Below are 22,171 nucleotides of genomic sequence, written 5' to 3' on the forward strand. Positions count from 1 at the left end.
GATATAAAGGTGAAAAATCAGTTAGTAAAGGATCGCCTTGCATTAGGAACAAATATTGCTAACTTAGAAAGCTATTTACTATTAAGGAGCTTAAGAACTTTTGAACTTAGAATATTGAGACAGGCGGACAATACCGAAAAGCTTGTCAAGCATTTGGTAAGCAATCGTGATAAGTATCCTAAATTAAAGAAAATTTATCACTCTTCTTTACAAACCGAGTCATTTGTTAAGAAACAGTTACCAAATGGATATTCACCTGTTTTCTGCATCGAACTAGACAACGAATCAAATGCAAAAGAATTTCCATCCAAATTGCGCTATTTCCATCATGCAACTTCTTTAGGTGGAGTGGAAAGCTTGATTGAATGGAGAGTTCTTAGTGATCCAGGTATAATCCCAACATTGTTAAGAGTTAGTGTTGGTGCTGAGAATGCTGATGATTTAATTGCAGATTTTGATAAGGCTTTGAGATCTTGATCATCCTGATATGTACGCTATTCTTCTTCTTGATCGTAGATTTAGAGTGATAGTACTAGATAATTTTTTTCGTTTAAGAATTTTCCCTACGATCTGCTACATGTAAAAAATGAAAGTTAAATATATTTTCAGAAGTTTATTATTACATGATATATTAGATCGACTTATATGAATGCGGTTTTATGTTTTCTCTTTAATCATTTCTTTTCCATATGCTGCACAGTAATCCTTCGAATACTTAATCGAACAACTGACAAGATCATCATTGTAACCATATTCCTCCTTAGAAGATAGCAACGACGTTTGACCAAGGATTACTTTAAGTAAATTCTTTATGTGAACTTTGTGATCAACAGCATCCCCTGCTGATAATGTTAAAGTGATGTAATCTTCATGAACTTGCTCTAATCCAGACATATGGCTATTAACATCCCAGGATGAGATACCATTCGGTATCAACGCATCTGGCTCTCTAGGTTGACATATTTTTTTAGGATCAGACCAACCAGTGACCTTAACGTCTAGAGAAAAAAATTCACTTAGCTGAGAAATCTTGTACTTTCTACCTTCTTTATATAGCACCACTAGATTTGGACGATACATACTACTCCCACATCCACAATTCTTGATATGAGCTCTAGAAAACCCAACCCAGACTTCGGTATCAGATTTAAAATGATTATCTAATGAGGGAAATATGTTGTTTATGCTTATCAATTCTGTCCCACCCCGCAAATCACCAACCTTTGCATCGAAGGGTAAGTCATCTACTCTTTTGTATTCAAATGTACATTTTGAAATATCAGAAATGTCACTCAATTGGCATTTCATTATTTCCAAACTTTGCCATCTGTAAACAAAATAAATATTTTTATCATACCCGTGGACTTGGCGAGCCTTATTGCTTATAAATGGAGTCCAATTTTTTTGCACTTTTAACCTAGGATGTTCTATATTTCTTAATTCGATAAGCTTAGTGTATTCATTATTGGAATGCTTTGGATTCTGTGTTCCATCAACATTTTCTTTTCCCAACTGAAATTGAAATGGCCATCCAATAAACATTGATCTGTAATACTCAAATTTAATACTTGAAGAAGCTTCATCAATTTTTGTTTCATCACTACTCTTGCGATGGTATGCGTTAAAAACAATCAAGGGTTCTTCAATACCATTCTCATTCTTAACTAGTAACATCCTAGCATCCTCAGGACCATAAAACCTTTTCAGACGATAATTGGAATCGTGGTAGAATGGTATTGGCAAGAAGCTTGGAAAATTAATACTTCTGAAGCTTTTGTCGTTGGTCAAGGAATTAGATGATGGTATAACTAGCTCAATATTTTCTAGTTCATTCCAATCTTCGTCGTAGACTTGGCCATATAGTAAACTCAAAACACTATGTTTTTTAGGACCTGGAGGACTATACATCATTCTTGAAATCATAAAGTGAACACCGTATTGCTCTAACCATACAGACGTTCCAGCAAACTTAAACCAATGATCGCCTGCTGTTCCCTCTTGGAGATGTTTTTCCAAATCATCCTCGAAGAATCCCTTCAACTCCTTTATAGACGGATCATCCTTCAATTGTTGGACCAATTTTCTGACTATTTTTTCAAACGAAAATCCAAAGGTATTAGAATCGGTGACGTCTACATTGATTTTTTTATTGATATCAGGCTGACATTTTTCAATATCTCCTTCGATGTTTTTCACAGAATCATATAATGAAATCTGATGTTTGTGATATTTATTGTCCCTGATTTTATTCGTCAAAGGAGACTTTGGCCCATTGTAGCTTAGTACTTTCAAATTTTCTGTAGTTCCTGCCAAGTACGTATTGTAATGATCTTCTAATTTCTCTTTGACCTCTGACGAGAATGAGCGAGGATACACTACTAGATGATCATTCGGTTTCTTATGAAATGCAGAAATTTTATCATTATAGAACCCTTTAATCTTTTCTAATGATGGATATTTGATTTTATTAATAGATGAGTGTACGGCTGCTGCTTTATTCGAAGTCCATACTAATCCTATTAATGTGAACAAAAGAACCAACACCAATAATGCTTTTCTTGTAGTTTTAGGTCCAAATAAGATCTTCATAGTGTTGGACTTTATCACCTAAATTAACTTAGTCAAAAATTTCCATTTTATTTTTAATATATCAACGAATATTCATAGGGCAACTCATCGTCTTATCGTTGCTAATAGTGGCATGCATAGCCCAAGTATTGCTTATGCTTAATATTACACTCACTTGCTGCAGTTATTTCCTAAGCGGGATTCCGAACAATATTTTCTATTGTCTTCCGGCAATTTCCATGAGTTTTTCTCTATTTCTGGCTTTACAGGCCACGTTGTTGAAGGTGCGCCTCTCAAGAAGTTCCAGGATCAATACAGTAGGTATCTCCTAGAGGTATATATTTTGCCGACAGATGTACAGGGTTACTTGTTACACAGATAGACATCTATGAAATTGCTGTTAAAAAAAAAGACAGAAAAAGGAATTACAAACGGCTGAAAAAACGCACATAAGTGACATCTTTCGATTGCGCATAGGCTTCAAATTAGCTATAAATATATTTTAAGCCAGTGAGCATCCGCGCTACCTTCAATGTAGTTCACATGCAAGCATTACTCAACAAAACTCAGATTCGATAATTAATATTTGGAAGATGTAGTTGACCAATTGATAAGCTGAAGATATGATACAAGAGCAATACAATATTGAACTTCGAAATGGACAGAGGGTATCCTCTACATTAAGCAATTATGATAAGCGTGATGTATTTTGCAAAGATGCTAAACGGAAATGGACTCGTGTCATATTCCTTCTCCATGGGTTTCCTGATAATAACACATCATATAATAATGTTTGGAAAGTGATATTAGAGTCTGTACCAGAAGATGAAAAGGTTTTGTTGCTAGCTCCATCAATGAGAGGTTACGAACCGTCGAGTCAAGGCGAACAATCTGATTATAGGATGTCAGATCTCGCAAACGATGTAAAATCATGGATTACAAGTATTTCACCAGATGGTGTTCCAGTACATCTTCTTGGTCATGATTGGGGAGCAATAGTAGCTTTTAAAACCGCTAGTATGTACCCTGAGTTGGTAAGATCGATGGCTTGTTTGGCTATACCATATATCACCAATATTCGATTATGGGAGTTTGCATGGTATTGCCCAGACCAGATCTATCACTCTAGCTATATGTTTACCATGCAGTTTCCATGGCTCTATAAAAATAGACTCTCTGATACAAGTAGCAACAGCTATTTAGACCGCCTATGGCGCTGCTGGTCTCCCACATGGGATTATACCAAAGATGAGATTGATAGCGTCAAGAGAACTTTTAAGGAACCTGGAGTTATCGATGCATCAACTGCATACTACAGATGCCTTGCTAATCCCTTAAATATTTCTGATAGGCGCTGGAAAGTAGACTTTGAGAAAGTTCCAACTTTATTGCTTGGCGGTGAGCGCGATGGGTGCATGAATGTGAAGTTATATCATTTGGAAGCCAATAAACTTGCCAGTAACCCACACGTTAGCGTCAAGATACTTTCAAATGTAGGGCATTTCTTGCATCGTGAAGACCCTACAAAAGTTGGAGAGTTGATATCTGACTGGTTCAGAAAATATCCTTAGTTTTGTCTAGTTGTATTTCCTTATGTATCATATTGGGAATGCATGAATAAATGAATGAATGAATAAACTGCTCGTGTACCACATGTAAAAATCTAAGGAAACTGATCTCCATCTTCCCTGCAGCATGGTCTATAATGACTTGGCCCCAATATTAATTCTACGTAGTCATATTTTGAAGCAAAAAGCCCACTAGAAGATCAGTCTAAACTTTAAATTCTAACCCGAGTAAAATCTGTGATCTAAAATCGCTACAACCTTACTATTTCAATTAATGAACTAAAAGACTAATTCTCTATGTTCTTAACCTTATGTCCCAATGAATGAGACGTAACAACTAAATTAAGTATATATCGTAGTTACGATAGCTGTGATAGCAGTCACTAAGTGATCCGGGTATAAATACTGCACATATGAAGCTTGGCAGAAATGGTTACTCCCGGTTATTTGATGAACTGTGCTTACCCCCGGGCCCCGTTTATAAGGCATTTGAACTTTGGTGAGGCAATAATATCGCAAGTCTTCAAGAGTCGCGCCGGAGTCAAAACGGGTCTGCGAAATAAAGTATGAAGTGGGGCATCGTAGAGGGGCGGAATTATAAGCCGACATTAAGTCCCGTTTTTTTAGAAGTGCAGAATAAGAAATGCCTACAGGTTCTGGCGTTGGCAACTAAACAAAAGAGACAATCAGAGTCAGGAAATTAACGGCTAAAGAGGAGCCCGGAAATCGGATCTCATGGAGTGTAATAATCTCGAATGACAGTCTAAAATCGCCGCTCATAGTAGTTATTTGTTCACAGATGACGAATGAATGTAGTATTGACTCTTTAGGATAGTTATAATCTGGAGTACAGATTGTGGAGTTGTCATACCCCGTTCCTTACGTTAACTTACATTAGTTTATACAATCAGTGTTGTTCGAGTGATCTCAAAATTATTGCTGCAAGTCGGGGCAATGTGCACAGAAATCCAAATTCGCTCATATATTGGGGAAGGGACTACTACGTAAAAAAATAAGTGGAGTCATAGTAGACACAACTAATACATAATAGATACATTTTGTTGATATATTCTCTTATTCCTTTCAATCATATTAGTACCTGATTTATTATAGCATACAAGATATCTTGAATATCACTCAAATATATTCCACTGACGCATTACAGTTTACAACTATTTTACAATCAAAAATCGCTCAAGATGGTACTTACCAGTGAAAAAAAATTGAAACCAGTGGTTTCAGAAACCAGGAAAAGCTCTTCTGCTTCGGTATCGGAGTGTGATAACATTCCGAGCGTTGGGGCTACTAAATGGGATAGGTTTGTCGATAGTTTCAGAAGGCAACACGTACAACATGGAGATGAAGGAAAGAGTTTGCAAAAAGGTATAAGCTCAAGACATTTGATTCTTATGGCGCTTGTGACGGGTATGGGAACAGGGCTTTTCGTTGGTACCGGTAACATTTTAAGTACAGCAGGTCCTTTATTTTTGGTTGTTGGTTATATTATTGTTGGATCATTTTTGTATCCAACTTTGCAAGCTGCAGGAGAATTGGCAGTTAATTATAGTGAACTTTCTGGTGGTTACAATAATTACCCGCTGAAATTCATTGATGAATCTGTTGCATTTGCAGTCACTTGGATTTATTGTATCGAGTGGTTGTCGACCTTTGCATTAGAATTAGTCACCGCATCTATCACTATAAAATTTTGGGATGAAGAACAGAAAATCAATCCAGATGTATGGGTAACTATTATTTTCGTGATAGTTGTGCTGCTTCATTTTGTTGGATCCAAAGCTTATGGAGAAGGAGAGTTTGTTATTGGTTGCCTTAAAGTTCTTATGGTTACTGGATTTCTTATAATGTCCATCGTTGTTAACGTTGGTGGAGGACCAGAAGGAAAGTTTATTGGAGGAAAGTACTGGCACGATCCTGGCTACTATACTAACTTCAAAGGTTTGTGTACAGTATTTGTAACTGGTGCATTTGCCTTCAGTCAATCTGAATTTGTTGCATTATCGGCCGCTGAGCAACCAAATCCTAGAAGGGCTATTCCTACTGCTTGTAAATTAGTTTTCTGGAGGATTTTGATATTATTCTTGGGCTCTTTGATCATGGTTGGGCTCTTGGTTCCAATGGATTCTCCAGAATTGATGGGAGCTTCTGGTGGTGGATCAAATGCATCACCATTTGTCCTTGCCGCAACTTTGCATGGTGTCACGGTCGTTCCACATATAATCAATGTTGTTATCTTGCTTTCAGTCTGTTCTGTTGCTTCGTCATCATTGTATGCTTCATCGAGAACTTTGCAATCATTGGCCGACCAAGGGTATGCACCAAAATATTTCAACTACATCGATAGATCTGGTAGGCCCTTGCGCTCACTAATCGCATGCTCTGTTGTTGGGTTATTTTCTTATATTGCCGCTTATAATAAGCAAAAGACCGTCTTTAACTGGTTGTTATCTATTTCTGGATTGGCGCAGCTTTTTACATGGGATGTGATTTGTATTTCGCATATCAGATTTAGACAAGCGCTTAAATACAATGGAATTTCAACTGATTCATTAGGATATACGTCTTCCACTGGTGTTTGGGGTTCTGTATATGCTATTGTAATACATTGGTTGATTCTAATTGCTCTGTTTTATACAGCTTTATTCCCAGTTGGGTCCAGCACTCCAGATGCACAAAGTTTCTTTCAAAATTATCTCGGTGCAATCGTCTTGGTTTTCTTTTACGTATGTCATAAACTCTGGTCGAGAAATTGGAAATTTTATGTGAAGATATGTGATATAGACATTCACACTGATAGAACTCTCTTTGATGAAGAAATATTGAACTTAGAAAAACAAGAATTTCAAGAGAAATATAATAATGATCCATGGTACAAAAAACTTGGTACAATACTTCTTTAAACGAACAATCATTCAAGCATATTTATTTACAATCGTCATAATACTGTTTGCACAAATTATTTCTCGTTAGTTTGTCTGAAATCATTTTACACCAACCCACCGGTGGGGTTTCGTTTTAAGAGGAGTTTACTCCTATAAGTATCTTTTAAAATATGATGAATACACAGCATATATTGCAATATATTTTACGCGAATTAATTCGTATCTTGATATTGTGTCGGAATAAGCTACAGCGCATCGTGCCCTTCGTAATATTCTTTTAAAATATCACTCTTGGTGGCCATGATTTCATGTAAGCGCCATACTGCTACCATAATTTAACTTCAATAGTGGGGTCAAAATCAGGTTTATTTTAGTAATCTGAACATATTACGAAAACCTAAAATATATACATTTATTCATTTCTTATGTATAATATATTACACTATGTATTCAACAACTAAGTGTCAAATGCATTTCAATCGGTTTTAGCCGTCATTTAGGAATTTCCTATTATATTATGAGTTAGGACTGGTTGTTTACATTGGCCTACAACAGCTTGTAAACGCGCTTGTTTACAATCAATCACGGTCCACACGTGGATACTTTGACAGCTCGTATTCCTCCCTCACAGATATAGCTAAAGGCGAACATATCAGTTACAGGAAATGGATTTCTAATTCCTTTCGTGCAATTGGTCCCACGTTCTTTAATTAATACCAAAAGATTTATAAAACCTGAATATTCCCAAAGGTTCAACTTGCAACCAATATCTAAAGGTCGCTTGTCGCATCAAATTTTATTTTTTCGCTAATTTGCCAAGTAACCATGCAGTTTAGAGCACTTTACAAAATCTTTGTCGCTTTGCTGTGTCTTGAGTATTCTCTTGCAAGACCTCAAGTAAGAGACCTCCCAGTAAACAAGGTTGCGCCTGTTCAGCATCGTCTTGCTTATGCTGGAGAAACAGGAATGACAGTTAGTTGGAACACATACGAGCAACTCGATGCTCCCTCGGTTCAGTATGGTCTTTCCCCGGATTCATTAGATCAAATAGCTGAAAGTCTGGAATCTGTTACTTATCCTACTTCTCTTACTTGGAACAATCATGTGGTTATCAAAGATCTTCAACCTGGTACCACTTATTACTATAGGGTTGCAAATAGTGAGAACGATTCTGATATTTACAAATTTGTCACAGCTAAAGCACCTGGCTCAACTGGCGAATTTTCATTCTCGGTTGTAGTTGACATGGGAACTATGGGAGAATTAGGTTTGAGTGAAGAAGTTGGAAAAGGCGCTGGTGGAGCTCTTAAACCAGGTGAGCAAAACACTATGCAATCGTTGCGTGCTAGCATTGACGAATTCGAATTTTTATGGCATCCTGGTGATATTGCTTACGCCGATTATTGGCTTAAAGAAGAAATTCAACATTATTTACCAAATACAACCATCGCTGATGGCTATAAGGTATATGAGCAAATTCTTAATGCGTTTTACGATGAACTTCAACCTGTTTCAGCCAATAAACCCTATATGGTAGGTCCAGGAAACCACGAAGCTGATTGTGATAATGGTGGTACTTCAGACAAAGAACACGATATTAAATACACAAATTCTATCTGCGTTCCTGGTCAAACCAATTTCACTGGTTATAGGAATCACTTCCGTATGCCGGGAGATGAGTCTGGTGGTACTGGTAATTTTTGGTATTCTTTCAATTACGGTCAAGTTCATTTCGTTCAATTCAATACTGAAACCGATTTTGGTAATGGGCTCAAGGGTCCTGAAGATGCTGCACCCAATGGCCCACAAGGATCATACTCTAATGCACAAATTGATTGGTTAGAAAAGGATCTTGCATCAGTCAATAGAACTGAGACTCCTTGGGTTATTGCTGCTGGACATCGTCCATGGTATGTTGCTGGAGACGGGTGTACCGATTGCCAAACTGCCTTTGAATCTATACTTAATAAGCACAATGTAGATCTTGTTGTTAGCGGTCATGTACACAACTATGAAAGGCAAAACCCTATTTCAAACGGTGTCGTAGATCCAAAGGGTCTTAACAACCCGTCTGCTCCTTGGTATATTCTTAACGGTTTAGGAGGTCATTATGATGGTCTTGACCCTCTTGTTTACCCTCTTCCGAACTACACTGAATTTGCTCAGGATTCCGCCTATGGATGGTCAAAATTCACAGTTCATAACTGTACTCACTTGACTCATGAGTTTGTCGCTTCTTCCAACAATTCTGTTTTGGACAGAGCTACCCTTTTCAAGAACCGTACTTGTATTGAATCAGCTGTGAACGCTACACGTCCAGTTGATTCTAACCAGTCTAGTTTAGCTAACTCCACTCAACATTCCACCCATCCGTACACTAACGTTTCTACTGCTATTGATTCCACGGGAGCAACCACCAAGGTTATAACCGTTACGTCTTGCTCTAGTAATATATGCAGTGAAGTACCAGTTGCAGCTACGCCCGTTTTAACTGCAACTACTATACAAGGAATCGAAACGTTTGTGACAACATATTGTCCTATATCAGATACAAATGAAAATAGCGTAGCTGCCACAGTTAATCCCATTTCAGGTTTGAATCTGTCGTCCTATAATGCTTCTACCATTTCCCCTCTCATGATTTCGTCAGTAGGAGAGAATTCTGCTGCTAGAATTGCAGCAGGCAGTGTTATTGGATTTATTATTCTTGCTTTAGCCATATAAATCTTTTTATATATTATCTAAAGATATTATGTATCTATAATATATTTTATGTTTCATAGTTAATTATAAATAAAAGTTTTTGAGAAGGCGTTAATATCAGTTAGCAGTACTTCAGCAGTTTACGCATTAAAAATTAATATTTCTCGTATCGATCGAATTTTGAAAAACCTGTTACTATAAAATTTTATATTTAAGAACATAAATTGATAATAGTAGTATTAACATATATAATTAACTCGAGAGGTATGATGAAGTATTTTTTTAATTTATCAAAGAAGACATCCCTAACGATTATGGTTCTGCGTAAGGACTGAAGTGCATAAACCCCATTTTTGATAGTCGTAATGGAATAAGACAAATGCGTTATACAATGAAATAAATCTACAAACTAAGCTTATTTGTTTGCAATTTAAACAATCTATCGCTAAAAAGCAAATATCACGAAACGCGTTTTTAAAGAAAAACATGAAGTGCGTAAGATAAGTTGCAGATTCCATAGCTTTATCACATGTCCATTTTGAACCTACTGATTGTTTATTATGCTTAAAGATTGAAAAGGTACTAATGAAGTAATGCAATATCTACTTTAATAATTTGAACAATTTCATTTATTGTGTCTGACGATAAATGAATACTTTAACATTCAATTACGTTCAATTATATAGCTGAAATATGAGATCAAATACGTTTGCAGCTTAATTATTACACTAATATTGTGCTAAGGATTGCAAAACAATTGATTAATATAAAAATGTCACTTTCGTCAAATGTTTTATAATGTTTGGACTAAGGAACAATAAATTTCTAAAATGAACTTCAGAGCTATTATCCTTCTATTTTTGCTGACAGTTTTGATGACAACTTATGCTGCACCATTGACAGTTCTAGTTCCTACTCAAGACATTTTTTATACCCCACCAGAAGGATTCGAAAAATATTCCAATGGTCATATTCTCAAGCTAAGAAAAACACCACATCCTATAAGAAGAGAGAAGCAGCAAATTAATATAAAGAATTCTTGGCAAGCTATGGTTAGATCCAGCGATTCGTTTGGAGCACCCAACACGATTGTTACTACAATTATGGAGCCTTATAACGCTGACCCCGAGAAAGTGGTCTCCTACCAGATCTTCGAAAATTCAGCATGTGTTGACTGTCCACCTTCATATGGATTACAACTTGGTGCAAATGATACTACTCTCTCTGAGCTGAAGGAAATGTATTTCATTGAAATAGCATTAAATAAGGGTTGGTTTGTCGTCGCTCCTGACTATGAGGGTCCAAAGGCAGCATTCAGTGCATCGATACAAGAAGGGCGTGCTACTTTGGATTCAATAAGAGCGGTATTGAAAAGCTCGAATACAACAGGTATCAGTAATCACGCCAAAGTGGCTATGTGGGGTTATTCAGGAGGTACAATACCTACTACCTGGGCAGCCGCCTTACAACCGACATATGCCAGTGAGTTGAAAGCTAATTTAGTTGGTGCCGCATTTGGTGGTTTAGTTAGTAATATTACTTCAACAGCTGAGCTTTTAGATGGTGGAGTCCATGTTGGATTAACTGTCGCATCGATTGCAGGAATAGCTAATGAATACCCGGATTTTAAAGAAGTCGTCATGAATGATCTTTTACCTAATAGGACCGATCAATTTAATGAGATTTATAACTTGTGTATGACACCTGAAGGTCCATATTATTCAGAACAAAATATTTTTTCTGGACCTGAAAGATATTTTAAAAGTGGTTGGGATATTTTGAAGAACCCTACTGTATTGAAAGTACTCAATACAAATATTTTGGGATTAACTAAAGACCAGGGCATCCCTGATATTCCACTTTTTCTATATCATGGCGAAAAAGACACAATGGCTTCAATTGAACAAGCTCAGAGAGTTTATGATAATTGGTGTGATTGGGGAATTGGATCATTCGAATTTGCAGCCGACGCTTCTGTTGGTCACCATTTAGCAGCGCTCACGGGTTTAGGGGCTGCAGTAGAATGGCTTAACAATCGATTGGAAGGAGAAGTTACAATTCAAGGGTGTAGCAAAACAGTGAGAAAGTCTAACGCTTTCTACCCAGGGATTGAAAAATCTGTATTTGATTTTATTATTTCCACAGCAAAGAGTTGGTTTGGAATTCAAATTGGTCCTAGCGGGTTGAGCCCAGCACTTGGGGATACAGGTCGCACCACTGTAGCTACCAATAATGGTAATGTTGTTGTTGATCAAGCATATATTGATAAAATTAACTGGTAACTTTCATAACGAGAAGAATGCTTTTTAAACAAAAACTAAACCCTGAAATACGGGAATGTATATTATGTAAACTATATAAACATTGTACTATAATCTACTGTTGACTTTGTTCACAGCTTTATGATTAAAGTTGTATAACCAACTTTTCTCCGCTTAGGGAACCTTCTCGAATAAGTTTTAATCCATCGTTAATACCATTCAACCCATTTGGCTGAATTCTTATTGGTATGTGCTTTATTTCATTATTATTTATCAAATTTTGAATGATGGGCATAAATTCAAGAATAGCTTCTTTAATCCCAGGAGTTGCTGGGAATTTAGACCCATTATTATATTTAGCTTCATTACCATTCGCAGTGAAAGCTCTTGTCATAGAAAACTCTACATTAGCTTTATGGTTCTCAATTGTTTCAAAATTTGAAACTACCAATGAGTCAATTTTTGTGGGCAAGGAATCAGAAACAGAGTCATGAGTAAGCTGCAAAGTTGGAGTTCCACCTATCGTATGTAATGCCATGGTAATATTTGGGTCAATATTTTTGATTTGTTGGATAACATCCAGGTCATGGTAGTCAATTAAATGGTCAGCACCAAAGGTCTTGATTAAGTTTGAATGTTTTTTGGATGCTACCGATATGACAGTCCACCCAAATTGTTTTGCAATTTGGCTTGCCACCAATCCAGTGGCTGTTGAGCCTCCATAGATCAAAATACTTTTACTTTGTGGATTTCTAAAGGACCCGCCTAACGTAAAATATAGACTGCATCCCAAGGTAACTACAGCATTAGGAATTGAGCATGCACCCTCAAATGTATCAATATTCCCTGGAGGTAAAATTGGTAGACTAGACGATTCGAGATTTTTCAATTTAATTGAATATATCTCTTGAACAACTGCCAACTTCGAAAAGGCACCTTTATCTGGGTTAGAATAATCACCGCCATGAATAAAGCTAGCAATAAAATCGCCAGGACCGAACCTTGTTACATCTTTACCAACCTTCAAGACGATCCCACTAACAGTTAAGCCCAAAATTGCACCATCGGGAGCCCAATTATAATCTATATGATAATAATCTGCGCCATTAATTGAGGCAGCTTTTGATTCAATCAAAATTTCATCTGAGTTGATCGGTGCCACAGGGACCTCCTTTACTTGTAAGTTTGAATTAGATTTTTGCAATACAGCAGCTGTAGTAGTAGATATAGTAGTCATAGTAGTTGAAAATATAAGAATGGGTGTGTTTTCTCTCCTATTCTTTGAATATAATTCAACATCGATTTCTAATCAGAAATGCTAGATTAAATACTACAGCAGCATTTTTGCGGCATTAGTAAGCCTATTTAAAATAACTACATGCGGAACTTTCTAAGAGAAGCATGAATGTGAAGTCTCCTTCATCCTTAAGGAACACGTACTATATACACAGAACTTGAATACAGCCAGTGAAAATGATCTAAATTATAATGTTTTACAAAACTGAAATCGGAAGAAAAATTCTAATCATTAATCATACGATCTCTTTGAGGTCTAAGACAAGTATATAATAAAAAAAGTAAAAATAAACATAAATATTACATGATTAGAAAATGAAATAAAGACTATTATCAAAGAAGTTCTTTATTCATCTTACTTCAATAACTTGGACATATTATTCCACCAGCCCTTGAACAATTCTTGATCTGTGCTTGCAATGGCCTCATTGAAAACATCTTCGTTCGCCAATTTAATCATGTATAAGAACGAAGCAAGGGTAATATCAGTCCAACCGGTTGTTTCTCCAGAAAGAAAAGCATTTTTTTTCAAATTTCCAAATAGTAAGTTCAAGTTTTTTTGAATCCCTTTCACATTTTCATCGCGATCCTTTAAAGCAGCAGTTTTAAGGTCCCCGTATAAAGCGGTGTTTTTTTTTATATAGTATTTTTTACTTTCATCGTCTAATTTATCTGCAATATCCAAAATAACCAATTTAAATAATGTACCTTTTATCTCAGCAAACCAATTGTAAATAAATTCATGTAGCGCTATATTACCCTGAAAGATAGATGCTCCTGGAAACTTCTTGTCTACATATTGGGCAATTTCGAAAGAATCTTGTATAACATTTTCATCATCGACTAATACAGGAACTGTGCATCCTTTGTCTTTATGTAAAATATTGGGAAGATTTGCATGGATCTCCGGATAAGTTAAAGGAATGGACTCAAATTCTATACCTTTCAAGTTGAGACACATTCGTGCTTTCCAAGGGTTCGATGACCATAAGAACTTAGGATCTTTTCCTCTTAATTCATATAATTTGATAGTCATTTCTTTAGTTGTTAATTTGAATACAAACACAAATTATTTAGAAGAATGGTTCTTGTCTTCTCTTTTATATCACATGGTTCATGCCTTATAAGATTGCGGTTATAGTAGCAAAATATATCCTACACACGGACTTGAGGATTGGGACCATTAGTCCGAAAATATTTGAAATACTTTTAAAGTTCATAAATATACTTTTAGAATAGACTTCACAAAAGAACGACTTTTGCAGAGAGAGAGAGAGAGTAACTGGATACGATTTCTATATATTGTATCCTTCTGGGCGTCTATATGTACTTTATAAGATCTATTTAATTCCATGATAAAATGGAGAACACTTGATTATAAATTGAAAGTGATATTCCAGATTAAATTATGCAATGATGTTCCAAAGTTTTTCTATTTTTTGTTTATCTGAATTAGTATTTTTCAAATTCGAAAAAGGCATTATGCCAGTCTTTAAATCCATTTCTTCTAAAGGTATTAATAATTTAGTGTTTTTAAACCACACGAATTGAAAGAAGACAAATAAGATGACAAAAAAGATATTAGAAATATAAGCAGCAAAAAAGTCTGCTACTGAAAAACTTCCTACAAATACGGCGTAACCTTGAAAAAATATCAAGAAAGTAATAACTGCAACGGAATACCAAGCATATATTGGCATTCCACTTGCAACAAAAGGAAGTTCTTCAGATCTGTCAATCCCTTTTAGCTTTAGTCCCTTAATGAATCGGATATGAGAAAAAGATATAAACACCCAAGCAAATAAGCCAGAAGTTGCAGATATGTTCACCAACCAGTTAAATCCTACTAAACCCTTCGCAGACAACGATAAGTACCCTAATAATCCCCAGAGAGAACTAAATAATACAGAATAATATGGTATTCCGTTAATGGTAAGGGTAAAAATTCTTGGTGCAAGATTATCGTTAGCCAATGCGTATAACGTTCTGGAAGCGATGTAAATATCAGAATTTCCTGCTGATATTATAGTAGTTAAAATAACAGCATTCATAATTCCCGGTAAAACAGGTGTTCCACTGTTTTGAATAGCGATAACAAATGGAGAAGAAGCAATATAAGACGAATCTGAATTCAATTTAGGATCATTATAAGGAACCAATAATCCCATGAAGAATATACTTAAAATGAAGAAAATTACTATTCTGTAGAATACCTTTTTGATTGCTGAAGGTACCGTTTTTCTAGGATTCTCACATTCTCCTGCCAGTACACCCACTAGCTCTGTTCCTTGATATGAGAAAATGGCATTTATGAGTGATGAAAACCAACCTAAGAACCTTCCAGTATTCTTATTATCTACAAGAATACCATCTCCCCATGGTCCTGGATTCTTCCAATATCTAAACCCGAAAGCACCGTATTTTCCTCCACCACATACCATAATAAGCGCATATAATATCCAGCCCATTATTGTTATGACCTTAATGGAGGATATCCAGAATTCTATCTCTCCATAATATTTGACTGGGAATAAATTGGCAACAGTAAGTAATACAAAAAATATGGCTATCCACGCTGCATTAGGTACTGCGCTTGTCCAATATTCAATTATTTGACCAATAATAGATAACTCAATTGCAAAACCTATGGCCCAACAAAACCAGTATAACCACCCAGAAGCTGCACCTAACGATGGAGAAATAAAACGAGAAGTAAAAACAGTAAATGAACCAGCAATGGGTATATATGTGGCCATTTCACCAAGTGATTGGGCAACTGAATAAACAACACTTGCAATGAAGATATATGCAATTAAAGAATTAACAGGACCAGCTTCATTGAGCGGCACAGATGTAGATATAAAAAGACCTGTACCAATAGTTCCACCAAGAGCTATCATTGACATGTGCCTCGATTTCAAAGATCTTTCAACATTAGTATTCCTCTTGTCTTCTTGATCCACCTCTTCTAAGCTCACCTCATGATCAAGGATATCGCCAGACTTTTTTTCACAGGATAGTACAGAGTTTTCACTCATTGATATACTAAATAGATCTCAAGCACTATTATCTTGCTGTAATTGAAGAAAATTTAATGCATTAAAGGACAGAAGTTTAAACTGAATTTTTGTTTGCATATGTCGCGTGAGATTATGCTATAATGAGATGAGATGAGATGTTCCGTTATCGATAAAGAAAACATAATTATTCAACTCCGATGTCAAGATATTTAACTCTCGGATATGATACAAGATATAAAGACACTACTTAAATCGAAGCCATTGGTGATAGATGGTGCCTTAGGTACTCAATTAGAAACGAAATTCAACAAATTATTGCAAGAAGACGGTATAAACATTCAGTCTCATCCATTATGGTCCGCACTTGTTCTTCTCAAAAATCCGGAACTTATTCAAGAAGTACATTATGATTACTTGTGCAGTGGTGCTAATATTATTACAACGTCTACGTATCAAGCATCTAAAAGGGGTTTGCTTGAACATGCTCCAGGTATTGAAAATGATGATGAAGTGAGTGCTGTATACGATAAGGCAATTGAGCTAGCAGTCGAAGCGAGATTACAATACTTATCAGAAGTGGATAAAGGTAGCCACAGTCTGACTAATAAAGAAATATTTATTTGTGGTTCGATAGGTCCATTCGGTGCTTATTTGGCTAATGGTGCAGAGTACACTGGTGAGTATGATTCGCATATAATTGAACAAAAAGAGTTGAAACTTTTTCACCATGACATAACAGATCGCTTTCTAAATAATCCTGAATGCGACATCATTGGATTTGAGACAATCCCTAATTATTCTGAATTCCAGCAAATTATTGAATTAATGGAGGATTCATTGCAAAAAACCAATAAGCCTTTCTATATCAGTTTGAATTTTAAGGATTCTAAAACTATTTGTGATGGCACACCTTTAAGCATAGTTGTTGACTACCTTAACGAAAGGTTGTCTAGAAGCGAAGTACTAAAGTCTGCATTTATTGGACTTGGTTGTAATTGTGTTCCATTAGAATCAGCTACTGATATCCTTTCAAACATTTCTAGCTTGAATAAGATCCATGAATTTCCATTGATTGCTTATCCTAATGCTGGGTTGGATTATGATCTATCTAAAGGTGAATATAGTATAAAGAGTTCAGAAAAGCAAGTATGGGAAGGATTATGCCGCGAATGGCTAAAAAAACTAAACGTTAGACTCGTTGGTGGTTGCTGTGGAAGTGGTCCAAAAGAAATATCCATTATTAGGAATGTTACAGACAGATTTGTGATCGAGGAAAACTCGTATTGATATTTTTCTTAAAAAAAGTTTAGTAAGAATAGAACCAAAAGCATAAAAGGACAATTGGGAAACTTCAAAATTCCGCTTAGCATAATAGATGTTTAAATTTTTTACATTATGTTTCTCCATAATCAGCCTATATTAAAGCTATGTTATAAAAATTATTCAACTTTGTAGTCATTCATCAAGATACAGATGCAATTTGCACTAAATATTGTAGATGCAGATGGTTATAGCTAACTTATATTTAAGTCACGTGATATAAGCAGCAATACAGCAATTTGTCAATATGAATCGATAGCATCTTTCATGAACTTGATACTCTTTTATTTTAGAAACCTATTTAATGGAGCCTCCGTCAAAGAAGGCAAAACTCGAAGAATTGCCTCATTTTATAAATAGTCATTATCCATATGACATTGATAATAAGACAATTATATCTAAATATATCAAAAGAGAAGATCTAAAGCCAATTAATGTCTTACAGAAAATACTTAATAATACTGAGTCAGATAGAAATAAGAATGATTTAGGTGAAAGCGTTGCACATTTATTTTTGCGTGACTTTAGGACCATAGACAATAAAGGACTTTCGCTTGCAAGTAAACTAGCAGTTGGTAAGAAGAAGCCATTAATCACATTCCACATCTTTTGCCTAGAAGAATTCGATGCCCATTCAATAAGTCCATTTAAATTAGAATATACTTTAAGATCAATAGAGATCTTGAAGAAAGATTTGCATGCAATGAATATTCCATTGGTGACTTTGCAAGTGGAGAAGCAGAAAGATATCCCAACGAAGATTGTCGAATTCTTAGAAAAAAATAAGACTAGTCATGTATATTGCAACATGGAATATGAAGTAGATGAATTGAGGTTGTTATCTAAACTCGTGATGTGTCTTCTCCGCAGGCATATAAGTTTTAATCCTGTTCATGACTCATGCATAGTAGAACCTGGCGAATTAAAAACTAAAAGTAAGGGTACTCAATACGCAGTTTTCACACCTTGGTATAAAGCGTGGTGTAACTATTTGAAAAATGAAGAAGAACCATTCAAAGAATATCTGCTGCCCCATGCAAATGAATCATTCCCAGACCCCAGCGAGTTATTTGACAGCAAGATGCCCCAAATACCAGAATCAAAGCGTCTTACCCGAGATCAGCAAAAAGAATTTGACATCAGCTGGAAATGTGGCGAAGAGGAGGCATGGCTGAATTTACGTGCTTTTCTTGAGTCCGATAAATTTAAGAAATATGATGAATCAAGAAATGAGATATCGGATGAATCTGTATCACATATGAGCTGTCCTATCTCTTCTGGAATCATATCCACAAGGTCAATAATAAGATACATTTTAAAAAATAAGTTGGTCAAAAGAATTGATAGTGGAGAACCAGGTACAGGCTGGATCCGTCAAATTGCCTGGAGAGACTTCTACAGACATATATTATGCAACTGGCCATATGTTTGTATGTTCAAACCTTTTTTATTGGAGTACGACGATTTAAAATGGGAGTATAATAGGGATCATTTCCATAGGTGGTGTCAGGGTAAAACTGGGTTTCCGATTGTTGATGCAGCAATGAGACAGCTTAACCAAACAGGTTACTTACATAACCGATGTAGAATGATAGTTGCCAGCTTCCTCTCCAAGCATTTATTGATAGATTGGAAATATGGCGAGTATTATTTTATGGAGCACTTGATTGATGGTGATTTTGCTTCCAATAATGGTGGTTGGGGCTTTAGCTCGAGCACTGGGGTTGACCCTCAACCGTATTTTCGAATTTTTAACCCTTGGCTTCAATCGGAAAAGTATGACAAAAAGGGAACGTATATTAGGAAATGGGTCCCGGAATTGAAAAGTATACAAGATAATAAGGCTATACATAATCCTTACGAAATGGGGTACGGTAAAATAGCAGAAAAAAACGGTTACCCAAAGCCAATGGTCAATCACAAAGAATGTAGAGAAAGAGCGTTGGACAGATATAAGGAGGCTAAATATTAATTAAGTATGCAACCATGTCGTACTTGCTGTCTCTTGTAGATTTATAACTTCAAATATAATGTTTTTCACAATATTCGAAATTCGAATGTCGAACTCCACAACTTTTATATTTGAAAAGATCACCAAGTAGAGAAATTATTCATAAATTGATGTTTGTTGGATAGACAGAAATAAAAGTTCATTAACCTGTCTTATTTAAAATAATTTTCTATATGGATGAATGGATAAATGTCGTTCTCATATTATAGTATTTGACAGTCTATTATCTCGCAACAAATTGCTATATTTGATTATCCGCTAAACGATTTAGTATGGGGGTTTCGCATCGAAAATCAACTTCAGGCTCTGTTTCCCCATATTTGAAATATATGCAGGTACTCCGCTTTTAGACGGGGTTCTGCAATCACTTCAGTTGTGAAAATTTAGGTATTAAGTATCCTAAAGAATAGGCAATGAAAAGTAAAAATAGTGTGTAAGTGCTGAAGAATAAGTAAGTTGTCTTTCTAAAGAGATTATTTATAAAGGATTCCTTTTGCTTTAGTTACTGTGTTATATGGAATATTAAGTATAAGTATGTCGTTTCTAAAGTTTTTATTCAAGAATAATGATATTGGGGAAGATATCCCGGGGACTATTCACTTAATTGATGTAGACCGTGTCTCTATTATATCAAACTTGGATTCAGGAAAAGGAAATCAGAACATTATGTTGCACCCTCGGCCAAGTTCTAATCCAAATGACCCTTTAAGATGGCTGTACAGAAAGAAAAAACTACAACTCTTTCTTCTTACATTTTGGGCTTTTATTCAAAATATTTCTTCTGTTTGGACCGGTCCAGTATATGACACCTGGGTAGAGGAGTTTAATTGCACTTATAATCAATTAAATATTGCTTCAGGACTTGTATTTGTTGCTATAGCTGTGGGCTGTACTGCCTTACAACCCATTGCTTTAAAGTATGGTAAAAGGATAGTGTATATTGGATGTACGGTACTTCAAATAATTGGAAATATAGTTTATTCGCAAGCACATAATGTGGAAACTACGTACATTGCTTCGGCCCTAGTAGGGTTTGCTGCTGCACCAATATACTCCTTAGTTGAAATATCTAGTACAGACATTTTTTTCCAACATGAAAGAGCGGAAAATATCTCATGGTTAGTTCTTGCACTTCAATCTGGCTGTTCACTAGGTCCCTTGGCAGCTGGGTTATTACCGAAAGCCTTAATTGGAGATGGTGCTGTTATATTATGGTTATGATATTTAGTTTATTACTTGTCATCCAAATCTTTACAATGGAGGATAGCACATTTCAGAGGGAAGAATCGCCAGAAGAATCAGAAGAAAGCATTGTACTGCAAATCAGATACCACGAACCTTTAATTAATAACATGCAGAGCGAGACATCAAGTCCAAACAAGAAAAAAGATAATCACAAGTATCATATTGGAGAGGATGACCAGTCGATTGATCCCTCAATACCAAAAAGGAGTTATTTACAGAGGCTTCGCTTAATAGAGAATGAGTATAATAACCCTGCTTCTATTCTTGTTTTATTTCTTAAACCTTTTTACCTCATTTCATTTCCTATTGTAGTCTGGTGTGGTGTTTTACAAGGAATACAGCAAATGTGGTTAACGTTAATGACATGCACTCAATCTGAATTTTATTCTAGTGCTCCGTATTATTTCAGCTCATCTATGGTTGGATTGAGTAACTTGGGACAGCTTGTTGGAATCATCGCCGGGATGGCATATGGAGGTAAATTTGTTGACTGGTTAACTATTCGATTGGCTAAAAAAAATGACGGTATCATGGAACCAGAATTTCGTCTATTTTCTATGGTGTTTCCAACCATCATCAATGCAGCTGGTATACTAGCGTATTGTTTAGGACCAGCATATAACGCACATTGGTTTTTATCTGTTGGTATAGGTCAATCCTGTTTGGGCTTCTCAATGGCTTCAGTCACCTCGATTTGCTATACATATTGTTCAGATAGTTACCCCAAGTTGGCGAGTGAAGGTATAGTGTTCATATCTTTTATTAATAATGCTTTAGCGACTGTTTTCACCTTTACTATCCAATCTTGGATAGACAAGGATGGCCTTAAGCTCATGGCGTGGTTGATGTTCATGCTTAGTCTTATTTTAAATGGCAGCTTTATTGTATGGGTATTTTACGGAAAAAGAGCTAGAAGGTGTACTAAAAGTAAATATTATCAATTTTGCGATGATGCTGGTAATCATTCCTAGAAAAGCAAACGTTTATATAGAATGAATTTTACACTTTAAATTATTAATCTTATAAAAATATCAGAAGAAGACATTAAAGCTTGTAAATGGTCTCTCTCTGATAGTTAAACATATGTACTTCATTACATTGCGTAGTGAACTAAAATGAAAAAATATTAAAGTCGCTTATTCAGATATTATTAGGGTATAGAGACCCCCCTCTCTTACCTCCTCATAATATCATGATAATCAGCTTTAATCTTACAATATAGTCTGTTTTCACCATCCTCATCGATGATGAAACAATGCATATGTAGAGAAGATTGATA

The 22,171-nt window shown here is 35.7% G+C and overlaps 13 protein-coding genes across 13 annotated transcripts; 9 read left to right on the forward strand and 4 right to left on the reverse strand.

Annotated features, from left to right (window-relative positions):
• Positions 1–30: 30 nt before the first annotated feature.
• Positions 31–477, forward strand: AC631_04675 (uncharacterized protein; the record flags this gene model as incomplete). Its single annotated transcript, XM_015613504.1, has 1 exon — positions 31–477. A coding segment is annotated over one exon (447 nt), but the record flags the coding sequence as incomplete, so codon positions are not given.
• Positions 478–657: 180 nt separating this feature from the next.
• AC631_04676 (beta-mannosyltransferase) lies at positions 658–2,589 on the reverse strand (the record flags this gene model as incomplete). The annotated part of the gene is made up of 1 exon (XM_015613505.1): positions 658–2,589. The coding sequence occupies one exon, from the start codon at positions 2,587–2,589 to the stop codon at positions 658–660; it is 1,932 nt and encodes a 643-aa protein (XP_015465654.1).
• Positions 2,590–3,191: 602 nt separating this feature from the next.
• Positions 3,192–4,139, forward strand: AC631_04677 (uncharacterized protein; the record flags this gene model as incomplete). Its single annotated transcript, XM_015613506.1, has 1 exon — positions 3,192–4,139. The coding sequence occupies one exon, from the start codon at positions 3,192–3,194 to the stop codon at positions 4,137–4,139; it is 948 nt and encodes a 315-aa protein (XP_015465655.1).
• Positions 4,140–5,335: 1,196 nt separating this feature from the next.
• Positions 5,336–7,054, forward strand: AC631_04678 (uncharacterized protein; the record flags this gene model as incomplete). The annotated part of the gene is made up of 1 exon (XM_015613507.1): positions 5,336–7,054. One exon carries the CDS (start codon positions 5,336–5,338, stop codon positions 7,052–7,054), a length of 1,719 nt encoding a protein of 572 aa, XP_015465656.1.
• Positions 7,055–7,861: 807 nt separating this feature from the next.
• On the forward strand, positions 7,862–9,760 carry AC631_04679 (uncharacterized protein; the record flags this gene model as incomplete). The annotated part of the gene is made up of 1 exon (XM_015613508.1): positions 7,862–9,760. The coding sequence occupies one exon, from the start codon at positions 7,862–7,864 to the stop codon at positions 9,758–9,760; it is 1,899 nt and encodes a 632-aa protein (XP_015465657.1).
• An 809-nt stretch (positions 9,761–10,569) lies between these two features.
• AC631_04680 (uncharacterized protein) lies at positions 10,570–12,021 on the forward strand (the record flags this gene model as incomplete). Its single annotated transcript, XM_015613509.1, has 1 exon — positions 10,570–12,021. One exon carries the CDS (start codon positions 10,570–10,572, stop codon positions 12,019–12,021), a length of 1,452 nt encoding a protein of 483 aa, XP_015465658.1.
• Positions 12,022–12,145: 124 nt separating this feature from the next.
• AC631_04681 (zinc-binding alcohol dehydrogenase family protein) lies at positions 12,146–13,237 on the reverse strand (the record flags this gene model as incomplete). Its single annotated transcript, XM_015613510.1, has 1 exon — positions 12,146–13,237. The coding sequence occupies one exon, from the start codon at positions 13,235–13,237 to the stop codon at positions 12,146–12,148; it is 1,092 nt and encodes a 363-aa protein (XP_015465659.1).
• A 414-nt stretch (positions 13,238–13,651) lies between these two features.
• On the reverse strand, positions 13,652–14,332 carry AC631_04682 (glutathione S-transferase family protein; the record flags this gene model as incomplete). The annotated part of the gene is made up of 1 exon (XM_015613511.1): positions 13,652–14,332. The coding sequence occupies one exon, from the start codon at positions 14,330–14,332 to the stop codon at positions 13,652–13,654; it is 681 nt and encodes a 226-aa protein (XP_015465660.1).
• A 370-nt stretch (positions 14,333–14,702) lies between these two features.
• Positions 14,703–16,334, reverse strand: AC631_04683 (uncharacterized protein; the record flags this gene model as incomplete). Its single annotated transcript, XM_015613512.1, has 1 exon — positions 14,703–16,334. One exon carries the CDS (start codon positions 16,332–16,334, stop codon positions 14,703–14,705), a length of 1,632 nt encoding a protein of 543 aa, XP_015465661.1.
• Positions 16,335–16,538: 204 nt separating this feature from the next.
• Positions 16,539–17,603, forward strand: SAM4 (S-adenosylmethionine-homocysteine S-methyltransferase; the record flags this gene model as incomplete). The annotated part of the gene is made up of 1 exon (XM_015613513.1): positions 16,539–17,603. The coding sequence occupies one exon, from the start codon at positions 16,539–16,541 to the stop codon at positions 17,601–17,603; it is 1,065 nt and encodes a 354-aa protein (XP_015465662.1).
• A 337-nt stretch (positions 17,604–17,940) lies between these two features.
• AC631_04685 (cryptochrome/photolyase family protein) lies at positions 17,941–19,608 on the forward strand (the record flags this gene model as incomplete). The annotated part of the gene is made up of 1 exon (XM_015613514.1): positions 17,941–19,608. The coding sequence occupies one exon, from the start codon at positions 17,941–17,943 to the stop codon at positions 19,606–19,608; it is 1,668 nt and encodes a 555-aa protein (XP_015465663.1).
• Positions 19,609–20,181: 573 nt separating this feature from the next.
• AC631_04686 (uncharacterized protein) lies at positions 20,182–20,868 on the forward strand (the record flags this gene model as incomplete). Its single annotated transcript, XM_015613515.1, has 1 exon — positions 20,182–20,868. One exon carries the CDS (start codon positions 20,182–20,184, stop codon positions 20,866–20,868), a length of 687 nt encoding a protein of 228 aa, XP_015465664.1.
• Positions 20,869–20,903: 35 nt separating this feature from the next.
• Positions 20,904–21,863, forward strand: AC631_04687 (uncharacterized protein; the record flags this gene model as incomplete). Its single annotated transcript, XM_015613516.1, has 1 exon — positions 20,904–21,863. The coding sequence occupies one exon, from the start codon at positions 20,904–20,906 to the stop codon at positions 21,861–21,863; it is 960 nt and encodes a 319-aa protein (XP_015465665.1).
• Between the last annotated feature and the right edge of the window lie 308 nt (positions 21,864–22,171).

The sequence above is a fragment of the Debaryomyces fabryi genome (genome assembly GCF_001447935.2).
Source record: "Debaryomyces fabryi strain CBS 789 chromosome Unknown contig00135, whole genome shotgun sequence".
In the NCBI taxonomy this organism is placed as follows: domain Eukaryota; kingdom Fungi; phylum Ascomycota; class Pichiomycetes; order Serinales; family Debaryomycetaceae; genus Debaryomyces; species Debaryomyces fabryi.